The 12373-nt window shown below is 54.3% G+C and overlaps 1 protein-coding gene across 1 annotated transcript; it reads left to right on the forward strand.

The window, feature by feature from the left end:
- Window positions 1–1436: 1436 nt before the first annotated feature.
- On the forward strand, window positions 1437–10068 carry LDLRAD1 (low density lipoprotein receptor class A domain containing 1; the record flags this gene model as incomplete). The annotated part of the gene is made up of 6 exons (XM_081305504.1): window positions 1437–1457; window positions 1931–1985; window positions 4879–5004; window positions 6936–7073; window positions 8747–8875; window positions 9920–10068. The coding sequence occupies 6 exons, from the start codon at window positions 1437–1439 to the stop codon at window positions 10066–10068; spliced, it is 618 nt and encodes a 205-aa protein (XP_081161630.1).
- Between the last annotated feature and the right edge of the window lie 2305 nt (window positions 10069–12373).

Genomic DNA, 12373 nt, shown 5'->3' on the forward strand with positions numbered 1-12373 from the left:
TGCCTTCACCCCTTCTGCTTCAGGGCACATCAGTGGGCTTGCAGCTGCCAGCCCTGACCTTTCTTTGCTTACTTCAGGCCAGCAGGCCAGGAATGAACAGCCACCAGCCACTGTCAATCGATGGCCAGCAGGGATGGGGACTAAAGCTGCAGTGCCCTCAGACTCTGGTCGGGTACCTCACGGGGGTGTCTTCTCCACCAGGGTTCCTGGATGCCCCAGAAGGGCCCGTTCCACTAGCACAGTGGGAGCTGGCTGGCCCACGAGCCCTTGGTGAAGCCCTTTGTCCCTGTCCCCTTCCCCTCACTTCCCAGCCCACGTTTCTTGGGCTCATTCCCATTTATATCCATTTCCCTTGGTTCTTGTCTTGGGGTCTGATTCTGGGGAATCCTAAACTCAAACACCTCTTCCTCCAGTCTATCCCTTTATTTTATGGAAGGGAAGGAGTGGTTTTCCCAAGCCAGAGCCAGAGACAGGGCCCTAATGAGAACCCCATTCTCCAGGCCTAGGATTTACTCCTTCCCAGTGTCATTTGTTGCCTCTTGGGGGCTGTCCCCGGTTTGCGCATCCCACTCCACCCCCAGGGATTCTATTTCCCAATGATCACAGTTTAGAAAACTCAGGGGCACCAGACACAGTGTGCAGGGGGACCCTGCCTGAAATCCCTGGACTTATTTCAGAAGGTGACACCTCTTTTCTCTTAGTGCTGGTCCTTAGACCAGTCCCATAAACTTCTAGAGCCCCTGTGTCCTGAGCAGTGGAGTAGGTTGCTGGGGAAACCGTACCACGCTGGTGTGTGGAAGGAGCTCCCTGACTTCCCCCACCTCGGATGCCATCTCAGGAAAACTAAAAACACACAGTGCCATGTTTTAAAAGACAATAATCCAAAACTATATTTGCTTTGTAACTTTAGTGGCAAATGCATATTTTTTTCAGCTGATATTTCCTACTTAATTGAACAGGAGAACATCCATGAGAAAATGACCCCTGCTTTCTAGCCCTGGAATGTAACTCTGGATATTTCTGCCTGTACCCGGCACCCCGGTGCAGCCAGTGCCTTGAGATGCTGCAGTCTCACCTTTGATGTGGAGGAAAAAGCACACGCTAAAAAGTTTACAGAGTTTAAATCTCACCCCTTCACCCACTATGTGACCTGGAGCCCAAGGGTGGTTTCTCCCTCTCTGAACGTCGGGGCTCCTCATCTGTGCAGTGGGAGTGAGGATCTCACCTACAGTGCTGCTGTCAGACTGAGCCTCCCTGCCCAGTCCTCTGCCTCCCTGCCCAGTCCTCTGCCGGGGAGGCAGCTGGGAGGGGACCACCCACAGAAGAGGGTGTGGCCTCCTGCTGTCCCTCCTCCAGGTAGCCCCTGGTGACAAGATAGGGTTCCTGTTGAGTTCTTTGCTCTCTGCCTCAGTTCCTGTAGTCTGGGTGCTGGAGGCATGAACAAGATCTTCCCCCAGGTAAGAGCTGCCCTGAGCTGGCTTCTGCCCTAGGGATGGCAAACCCTGCTCCTACGAGTGGAGAGGAAAGGTGGGTCCTTTGACACCCTGCTGGGCCACCAAGGTGAGTCAGAGCCCACCCTACCACATAGCAGGGGTCCCAGCAGGTGAACCAGCCAGAGTTCAAGTGGCCAGTGCTGGGCGGGAGCTGGGAGCCAGGTGCACAGAGACCGGGAAGCGATCAGCACTGTGACAGAGGGGCCCCAGGGAGGAGTGGCCAGAGCAAGTTGCAGGATGAGTGTTTGCCAAGTGGACCACAGAGGAAAAGGGATTCCACCCCACCAGGGTGTGGAAGGGAGGCAGTAGCAAGAGTGTGGGGCACTCGCAGTTATAGCTGTGGGACCAGGAGTCTTATCTGAGGCTCTCAGCCACCCATTCTGAAGACTCCCTGAGGCTGGGCACCGCCTCTCCTAAGGCTCTGTTCTTTTGGGCAGGGGGATGTCACCCGCAATGCTGCTGCTGGAACCAAAGCCCGCCCTGGAGGGGAAGGTAAAGGACCTGTGGGCCTCCTCCCACGGGTGGGGATGTCTTGGAGCCCAGCAGCCGGCTACAAAGGCACAAAGAGGGTCCAAGGCCTCCACTGTCCTTCTACCCCCCATGTCAATGGCATCTGTTCCCAGCTTCCTGGCCAGTCATGCCGACAGTCAGTTACTTAATAGGACTGTTCATTATCTCCATGCACAAGCATTTATGGAGCACCTACTGTGTGCTGTGTCCCTCACAGGCACTGCGCTGCTTACAATGCCCCCATATATGTTGAGAAAGGAGCCCAGAGTCAAATCCCTGACTCGGTGAGTGACGTGGGCAACTCTCTGTACCTCTAAGGGATCAAGCACCTCAGGATCACACAATAATTTAGCACCTATCATGTGCCACTGACTCACTGTGCAACCAGGGCTATTCTCTTTGCCTTTATGAAGCAAAGGGAAGTAAGAGCATGTATTTATTGAGTGTCTCCCATGTACCCTGTCTTGACCCACGTTTGCTCTATGACAAAACAGACCCAGAGAGGCAGATGGCAGCAAGAGCTATAAAGAATCCACCCTACAATGTGTCTGGCTCTGCACCATCTCTTTCAATACTCAGAATAGCTGTTTTGGGGCGGGGTGTTGCTAAGAGCAATAACAGATGAGACAGCTGAGGCTAGGAGATTTGGGTAACCAGGTCACCGTCACCCAGCTGGAAGGTGGGAGAGACAGGGTTGAAATTCTAACCAAGGTCCCTCTTGTTGCAAAGCCCAGTGCCTTTTTTTATTGTTGTTACTAGGGACTGAACTTAGAGGTGCTTAACTACTGAGCCATATCCCCAGCCTTTTTTATATTTTATTTTCATACAGGATCTCACTAAGTTGCGAAGTTCTCTCTAAACTGCTGAGACTGGCTTTGAACTTGCGATCCTCCTGCCTCAGCCTCCCCTGGGATCACAGGCACGCTCCACTGTGCCCGGCCCAGGGCCTTTGCTGCTCCGCACTGGTGTTTCTGGTTCCAAGTCCTAGCTCATGGTGGGCGTGGCTGCGGGACCAACAGCTTCCTTTCCTCCATCTGTCCAGGGAGGCAATGACACATAAAACTTTTGGGGCTTTGCAATATGTCATCTTCTCCTGGGCGTGAGCTTCAGTTCAGTAGGCTCAGCACTGAGTCCCCCCTCTCCCTTCCCCCGGGGACCCCACCTTGCACGTAGCCTGTGATGCACAAATATTTGAGAAATGGCTGTTTGGCTGAGCAGGACACCTCCCCTTGCCCAGCTTTGCACTGTCTCCCGGGTTACCTGCCCTGTTTACCTGCCAGGGCTGCAGGGATTATTGGCTTTAGATTTACCCTGAGCCTCCTGTCAACCTGCTTTTGTCACCTCTCCCAGCACAAGGCACGCCCACATCCTGTCCTGCAGGCCATCCACCAGCTTCCACAGCCTCTCCTGGAACACCCTCTTTAGGCCTCCCTGGCCTCCCCTGCAAGGGTAGCACCCATGCTTCTGAAGTTGCATGGAGCTACTTGGTGTAGCTCAGCACCTGACCCACACTTTCTTAGCACCCTTTACACCTGACACCACCCAGGTCCACTTCTAACTGGCAGGTGGCTCTGGACAAGTGAGTGGATTGAGTGGAAATGACCCAAACTCACCCAAATAGCCTTCCCCTGGACCTCTGGGTGAGTGTATTCCCAAAGTATTCACAAAGCACCTACTGTGTGCCTGCCTCAGAGCTGGTCACAGAAATGAATCAACCTGCTCCTGCCCCCCCCCTTTTTTTTTGGAGGTATCTGTGACCTGGACCTGACAGTAGCCCACACTCATTCCCGTGTCCATGCTTCACCTTCTAATGCAACCATAAGATTTTGGGGAATAAAATCAGAGCCACAGTTACCTTTGTGTCCTCTTCAGAGCAAGATACCCAGAAGGTCCTCAATTAGGATTTCTTTCATTATTTTGCCAGCAAGAGAGGATAAAGAAGCAAAGTGTAGTCCTAGGAGCTCAGGGATGTCTCCTATCACTGCTATACACAAGATAGATGCTCAATAAACACTAAGAATAGCTCACACCTAGCACTTACTATGTGCAAATGCTGTCCTGGTACACTAATGCATCAAACTGACCCATACAATGGTCCCCATTTACCATATGAGGATACTGAGGCACAGAAAAATTAAGTGACTTAATGTTGCTCATCTAGGAAGAGGTGGAACTAGGACTCCAGTGTACTGACAGGCTTCAGAATGGACAATCAACTAAAATCCTGGAAAGGATACCAGTTGTGGCATTTGACAGTGTGGACTCCTAGCTTTTCATAGGGTGACCTGGGCCTTTGCTTCTCTGAACTTTAGTTTCTTCCTCTGATCGTCTGGGCTTGGTGGTGCACACCTGTAATCCCAGCAACTTGGGAGGCTGAGGCAGGAGGATCACAAGTTCAAGGTCAGCCTCAGCAACTTAGTGAGACCCTGTCTCAAAATTTAAAAAGGGCTGGTATAGCTCAGTGGTTAAGCGCCCCTGAGTTCAATCCCTGGTACCAAAAGAAATAAATAAAGGGTGGTTTTGAAAAATAGAAATAATGATTGTGAAGGGCTTGATGTCACTTCCGCCCCATAGTAGGGACTGAATGCACAGTTTTCCATTTCTGCATCCTGAGGAGGCCGCCTGGAGCATAGGCGGGTGAGCACTGTGGATGATGAGGTCTGGAGCAGAGGCCAGCCGGGTAGCACTTGGTGGCAGTGGGTTGGCAGGGAGAAGCCAGAGCCCCTTGGAGGACACAGGAGCCCTCTTTCTGGAAAGTTCTCCTGCCCTGGCCTTCCCTGTGGGGGTGCTTGCTGGGGCCAGAGCAGTGCAGGGGACCCCTGGGCCCAGTGCTAGCCACTGGCTGCAGCATCAACATGTGTCTCAACCCTCACAGCAACCTGCGGCCCCTGCTGCTCCCGACGTGGGGCCTGCCTCTCCGCCTTCCTGCTGTTCCTGATGACAATGCTCGCGGCCCTCATCACCCTGGTCACCATCGTTGGACTCCCTTCACGCACATCAGGTGGTCATGAGGGGTCAGACCTGCTACAGGGTACGGGGAGCCCAGCCCTTCCTGGCTTCCACAAGTGCTTTTTGCATAATTCCTTAGGATGCAAACGCAGACACACACTGTACACGTCTCTGAGCCTTGGTTTGCACATCTATGTGTTGTTAAGAAGACCCAGCTCTGGTGTCCCTCCTCCTGGAAGCCTTCCCTGACTCTGAGGCTGGGTTAGGTGCTTCATCTCAGCCCCCACAGCCTCCGCACTTCTCTTCCCCTATCCCGGTCACCCTGGGTGGCACTGTCTATCTGTGTGTCTGTCTCCACCATAGAGGACAGGGACATGTCCCACACATCTCTGCAGCCAGCCTCCATGAAGAGCAACCCAACATAATCCTGGCCTTCGTGGGACTGTTTGGAGAGCAGTGTGGGCACTGGTCCAGTGGGTGCACCAGGGCCCGGTTAGTGGGGGGTGGGGAGTCTGGACCAGGAATTCTGGCCTAATCTGGGAGTCAGGGTGGGTACCTTGAGGAAGGGAAAGGGAACCGAAGTGAGAAGGGAAAATGGAGATTGGTTAGTGGAGAGTATGTCAGGAAAAGCACCCGACCCGAGGCACAGGGAACAGCTTGTGCGGGTCCCTGGGGTGGGAGGAAGGATGAAGAGGAGGGCCTGCCAGGCGACCAGAGGACAGGAAAAGTGGCGCACTGGAAGGGGCCCATGGGAAGGGGGCCTGAGCCAGGGAGGGTGTCAGCAGACCTGCCTTTCCAAGAGATGGCTCTGCCGCCAGGCAGGGTGGGTGTAAGGGGACAAGAAGGGGGGAGAGTGAAATTCACAGTCCTCTGCATTCCTGTGCAGGAACAGGGGACTGAGCAGAGCTGGGAATACGCAAGGAGTCGCAGTCCCATGCCTGTGTGCACATGTGTGTCTGTGAGCCCATGTGTGCCAGTGTGTTTTCACGCACCTGTATGCATGGGTATGTGTGTCAGCGTGGGCGTGTCCACGTGTGGGCCTGTTGTCTGTGTCTGCATGGGACTGTGCACGTAGGTGTAGATGTCTGTGTGAGTATGCGTGTGTCAGTATGGGTGTCTGTGTGTGTGTCTGTGACAGCCTGGTGTCCCTGAGCGCTGGCCTTCTCACACTAACTGAGGGTGCCAGGAGCTGAGATGTGGTTCACATATGCACACACACACACACACACACACACACACACACATGCACACAAGCCTGCTGCCACCCCCAGTTAGCACACATATACAGGTGCCCAGTCTGGGGCCAGGGGACTGCCCATCTCATCTGCCGGTTTCTTTCCTAAATCTTAGGAGCAGCCCTAGGGGTGAATATGTGGGTGTCTCTTCTCTCTGAGGGGGGTGACAATGACATTTCAGGGATGCTTGGGGAACAATGGGATGAAGTTGAGAAAGTGTTCTGTGGATCATGAAGCTGAACCCAGATGAGAGGGATCATGACCCACAGTCCCCGAGATAGCCCAAATACATTGCTTCTGACAAGCTAACTGCTACCAGGAGATCCCCCTGGAAGGGGTTTCCTGAGTGGAGCACTGTCCCCAGAACCTCCTGTGAGAGTGCAGATAAGTCTCAGTAAGAGCCGGGACCAAGGCTGATTGTGCGCCTTCTGTGCTCTAGGTGTGTCCACAGAGAAGCATTTACTGCACCCACAACAGTCCCATGGGGGTGGGCTTTGGGTCTCATTGTGCCAGACTTAGCTCTCCTCTGGGAAGCCCTCCCTGGGTCGAGAGGTCAGGTCATCTGCTCAAGGTTATGTAGCTGACAGGAGGCCACAATGGGACTTAAACCCATCCCCACCATTGAGTCCAGGGCCGGTGCACTGTCCCAGCCTCTCAGGGTGGAGCTTGGGTGGGGCTCAGTGCCCGCCCAAGTGCTGCCCTTGTGAGCACCACCCTGACTCTCTGGGGCCTCCCCCTGCCCACGCAGGGGCCCAGGCCTGTGTGACGCTGACTAACAGGACAGGCTTCTTGTGTGGGGACCGGAGGAGCTGCATCTCCGCCAGCCAGGTGTGTGATGGCCTTCGCACCTGTCCCCACGGCGATGACGAGGATGAGAGCTTGTGCCGTGAGTGCCCCTCGGTCATGCCCTGCCCAGATCAGCCCTCCCAAGGTGGCCCCCACCTCATCTCTCCCTGCAGCTCCACTGAAGCCTGACCATCTCTGAGCAAGTCAGGCCCCAGGCTGCCTCTGGCCGGAAACCCCTGTCCCCACCCCGCCTCAGTCAGGTATACACGCGTACATGCCTTCACTGTGCACCTCCACTCCCAGAGGACCTGTATTTGTCCTTCAAGAAAGAATTCAAGGGTGAAGTAGCCTCCAGGAAGCCTCCCCTGATTCCTGCACTAGGTTGAGGGTCCTACAACTGCCGTGCCTCCCTGTGACCCAGCCCTAGGCACACTGGTGTCATCTCTGCAGCCCCATCGGACTCAGTTCCCCTGGGGCAGTTCTGTTCTGCTTAAGCTTGGGGCCCTCTGGCACAGATGGGTACCTGGAATGATACTAAATGAACCAGTAGATGAATGGATGGGAAGACCTGGATCCACACCCCAGAGGCCTGACAGATCTCAGGAGAAAGGAGAAGCAGGGGGGGGGGAGAATCAGTACCTGAAGCCCCAGTGGGGAGAGAGCCTGATGAGGTGGAGAGTGGAGCCGAGCAGGCAGGGACAGTGCCTGGCACATAGACCTTGAAGAGTCTCTAGTCGGCGCCCCAGCTCTTATCCATCCCCTCTGCGGGAAGCCCCAACAAGTTACCAGCCTCTGCTTGCATATTCCTGGGATGAGGAACTTGCTACCTGGGGCTGCCGCCCCCAGCTTTGGATGCTCTTCCCAAGGAAAGGCATGCCTTGTCCTGCAAGTACTGCTGTTTCCAGTGCTTCCCCAGACTGGATCCAGCCTGGCTCTCTCCTCAACCCCTGCCCCAAGAGACCACCTTTCAATCTTTCTCCTGTGATGGTGGTTCTGCATGGACTTGGGGGTTCCTCTCTGCCCCCCTTCTTTAGGTCACACCCTGAACTCCCACAGTCACCCTCCAGGGGACCCAGTTCCTAATCCCTCCCATTCTACCAGTGTACACATACCAACTGCCCATGTACCTTTCCCTGGTCAGGCCCCAGAAACATCCATCACACTTCTGCCTGAATCAGGCCAGTCCAAGGAACAAAGACTTGTCTCTTCCCCAGTCTGGATCTTTTCCTTCCAGTATGGATGTGGCCTCAGTTTGTGTGAACTTTGGGTTTTCCTGTCACACAGCCGCCTAACACAGAGCCCACTTTTGAGAAAGGTGTTCTGGGTCCCTCTCATGAGGCGTGTAAGCCACACCTGCTTAGTTCTGAGACCCAAGTGCAAGAATCGCACCTGTTACATTCCAGTTGGAGGAGGCTTCCTGGAGGTGAAGGAGATTGAACCTGGACTTGAAGGCAGAATGATTTTAAATTGGTGTCAAGGAGACTCTTCTGGAAGGAGAAATAGCGCAAGCAATGGTGTGGTGGGGAGCTGGGCAGGGGGTGAGGAAGGGCGAGGCAGCCCTCTGGGCCTCTTGCTGGATGCACAGGCAAAAAAGTACTCCTCTCCGTGGACTTGAACTCCTCTCCCACGAGACCTGTGCTCTTCCTGGGACGAGCAGGAAGTGACCTTGAGTTTGAAAACTGCCAGGATGGTCAGGATGATCCACCTCCAGATGGCCCCGAGGTAGCTGTGGCTGGGTGTGAACTTCTTCCTGCTTCCTCTGTCCTTCTGCAGGAGATGTGCCTCAGAACCTCCCCAGCTTCCTTGTGGCCCGCTGTGGAGACCTGGCCTCCTGGATCTACTCAGACCAAAAGTGTGATGGGATCAACAACTGCGGGGACTGCTCAGACGAACTGAGCCCAGGTGGGGGACTGGCACAGGAGGGACTGAGGCAGGTGGCCAGGCCGTGGCCAGAGGGCAGAGGTTGACCAGGGAATCTGTGAGGTTCCACTCTACCTGCCTTCCCTGCATCCCCGGAAGAAGCTTTCTACTCCTGCTTGAATGCCTCAGGGTGGGGTGCTCACAGACTTGCTCCTTTAAATCCCTTCCCCGGTGTTCAATCAACAAACACGCCCAGAACACCGTTGGGCCTGGGCCTGGTACAAGATTCCAGTGGGGGACAGTCAGGGGTCAGATAAGGATGCCCCCAGGACTCACATCATGCTGACGACAAAAGGAAATGCTAGGCCCTGAAGGAGGCAAGGGAGGCTTCTCAAGAGAGGTGACGTTCCAGCCAGTCTTAGAAAGTAGACAGGGTTTCAACAGCAGGGCATGGTAGTGCATGCCTGTAATCCCAGCTACTCTGGAGGCTGAGGCAGGAGGATCACAAGTTTGAGGCCAGCCTGGGCAACTTAGTGAGACTCTGTCTCAAAATAAAAGGAACTGGAAATGTAGCTCAGAGGCAGAGCACTTGTCTAGCATGCACAAGGCCCTGGGTTTATTGCCAATACTGAGGGGCGGGGGGAATAGACAGGGTTTCAACAGGCGGGGGCTGACATGAAGTCCAGGATACAGGGTACAGGGTACAGGGCAAGGGAGAGAAGTCTGTGAGGCACCACTGGGGAACCTTCAGGGGTTGGTTTAGCTGGAGTTAGGGTAAGGCTGGGAGGTAGAGCAGGTGATAGGGAGAGGGAATCAGCAGCCATTCATATTTGAGCACTACTGTCTTCCTTAATAACAACCTTGAGTTGATGCAGAAACTGAGGCTCAGACAGGGTGAGGGAGGAAACACTGAGTAGTGGAGTCTCAATTCTCTCCACTGCAAGAAAACCAAGAACACAGTCAGCCCATGTCAGATGGGGTGGGGCTATGGGGAGCTATGGCAGGTTTCAGAGCTAGGGAGTGCCCTGGGGCCTGGAGTGTTCCTGGACACCACAGTGGTTCTTCTACCTGCTTTTATCCCCTCAGTGACTGCATGCCCACCCTGTGACACTGGGTGGTGGCGCTGCTCTCCAACTTTCTTCAAATACTGCAGCTGTATCCCAAGGACTCTCTGCCAGGACCACGTGCAGCACTGCTCTGACTGGTCCGATGAGTACTCCTGTCCCGGACCCTGAGAGGGCCTTCCAGGCCAGCGGGAGAGGCTGGTTGGAATGGCACTGGTAACTCTTCACAAGAACGTCAAGTCCTGGACCAAAAGGCAAGAGGAGCCTTCAAAATCATCTAGCAGGATCTACACACTGTATCTCAATAGAAATTGCCTCTTCACTTTTCCAGTTGCTCAGCCACTGCTTGAATGCCTCCAGTGACAGGGAGCTCACTATCACGTTGTCAGTTTCTAACAAAGACGAGGAGAATCTGCCCCTATGGTTTTAGGCCTGTCTCTGAGACAACTCGGAGGAAATGTGGTCCTCTGCTCCATGCCAGGCTTGCTGATCCCAATCTTGTCCCTTTTAGAAGAAATGTTTGAGACTTAAGTGTCAAGCTAGGAGTTTAGCCCCCAAGGGGGGTACATAAGTAAAGTATATGCCACTCCCTGCCTATTTGGTATCTAAGGCAGATGGTGCTGGGTTTGGAGGCCACTTTAGCTAGCTGAGCAGCCCTGGGCTCTTGAGGAAGGGGCTCCATTTTGGTCCCAGAGCTGGACCGAGCCATTTCTCTGCATACTTTTCCAGCTTCACAGCACCCAGGCAGGTAGGGATAGATGTCTCCATTAGACAAATGAGGAAACTGAGGACCAGAGCAGGAAATGGCTTTCCCAGGATCTTACAGCAAAGTCAAGGTTGAAACTGTTCCACGTACCCAGACAGGTTCCATGTGCCCTCAACCTCAAGACCTTTCTAAATGCTACCAATATGGTCCTACCTTGGCAGGGGCAGTCTCTGTGGGGTATTGTAAGAGGTAGCTTGAGGGGCAGAAATGGTCCCACACTTATTCTGAAAGAGAGTCATGGAATCTGGCCAAGGGGAGGGTTCCTGTTAAAGGAGACAGGTGTGTCCCCATTGGAATTAATGAAATTGGTTCTAGATAGCAGTCTTGCATAAGTTTTGAACTGAAAACGAGCATTGAAGAGGCTGGTGAGCCCCGGGTCACTCGTCCCCTCTTTCATTCATCTGTTCGTTCATGCATCAGTCTCTGCTTTCTCTGGGTAAACCAGGAACAGGGTGCTGGTCCCCCCAAGAAGAGAACTGGGTCCCAGCACAGGAGGAATGTGGAATCTTACAGAGATCACACCTCACCATCCCTAGAGGGATGGATGGGATAGCAGGAAATTCTGGGCCCCAAGGAAGGACCTTTAGGAGCCAGGGCAATCACATCCCTGACTCAGAGCAACTGGAGTCAGTTCCTGGGACAGGGGACCTCTGGGGTCCTGCCAGAGGGACAGTCAGCCTTCTGCTCTGTCACCATTGGCTGGATTTCTTTCCAACTGCAGCCCAAGCAGGGGCTGTGAAGGGTCTCAGGCATCTAACTGGCCTTAGGGGGCTGGGAGGCTTTTCAGAGGGTGGAGTAGAGGAAAAGGACATTCCTGAGTTGGTCCATACGAACTGAGACGTGACAGGGTACAGCTCAGCCAGGGAATGTCCACCCAGCCAGTGGCCAAAGCATAGGGTGGCAGAGGAGACAGCTGGAGAGGGGAGCAGGGACCGAGCATGGTGGGCACAGCATGTCACACTTCATCCCAAGGCCAGTGAGGTGTCATAGTGGGGGGTGTGAAGCAGGGAAACGGAACTGCTTTTAGAGCACTTAAGACCTCTCACTGGTAGAGACAGGCGGCTTGTTGAAGGGCATGTTTCTGGCGGGGACCAGAACAGATGCATGGACTCCGAAACCTAGGCGCGTGCCGTGACAGCTCAGTATTCTGTGCTGTCTCTGGAGGGCTGGGAAAGCTTGCTCAGAGGGGTCCCCTGTCTCAGGAGCTGGTTCCAGTTGCTCAGAGGGGATGGCTGAGCAGGGCCTTGACCTCGAAGAGGACTGAGCCAGGAGGAAAGCGGGAAATGGAGGACAGATGGATTTGGGACAGGAGTAGGGGCTGGGCAGGGACAGGCAGCCAGGCGCAGGGAGGGCACCAGTAACTAAAGGAGTATAAAGTGTTCCCTGTGTCCAGGCTGCACAAGCTGCAGAGAGGAACCTTGACTGAGGGGGTGAAGTGGCTGCAACCAAGGCTCAGGAAGGATGACTGAGCACCAGGTTAGCTCACAGCCTCGCCAAGAGGGCAAAGTGAGATCCAGAATACGAATGCCATCAGGAAACAGAAGAAGGGTTGCCAAGAGCCCTGCCGGAGGCTCTGGGGAGTATTAGCTGCAGTGTTTAGTGAGCACTTAGTCCAGGCTTGGCACCGCTGCAAGCCTTGTCTCTGGAATATCATTTCCTCCAATTCTCAAGAACCTGGTTTATTACTCACACCCTTCCAGAGGCACAGAG

This window comes from Spermophilus citellus, assembly GCF_964194105.1.
Source record: "Spermophilus citellus genome assembly, chromosome: 9".
In the NCBI taxonomy this organism is placed as follows: domain Eukaryota; kingdom Metazoa; phylum Chordata; class Mammalia; order Rodentia; family Sciuridae; genus Spermophilus; species Spermophilus citellus.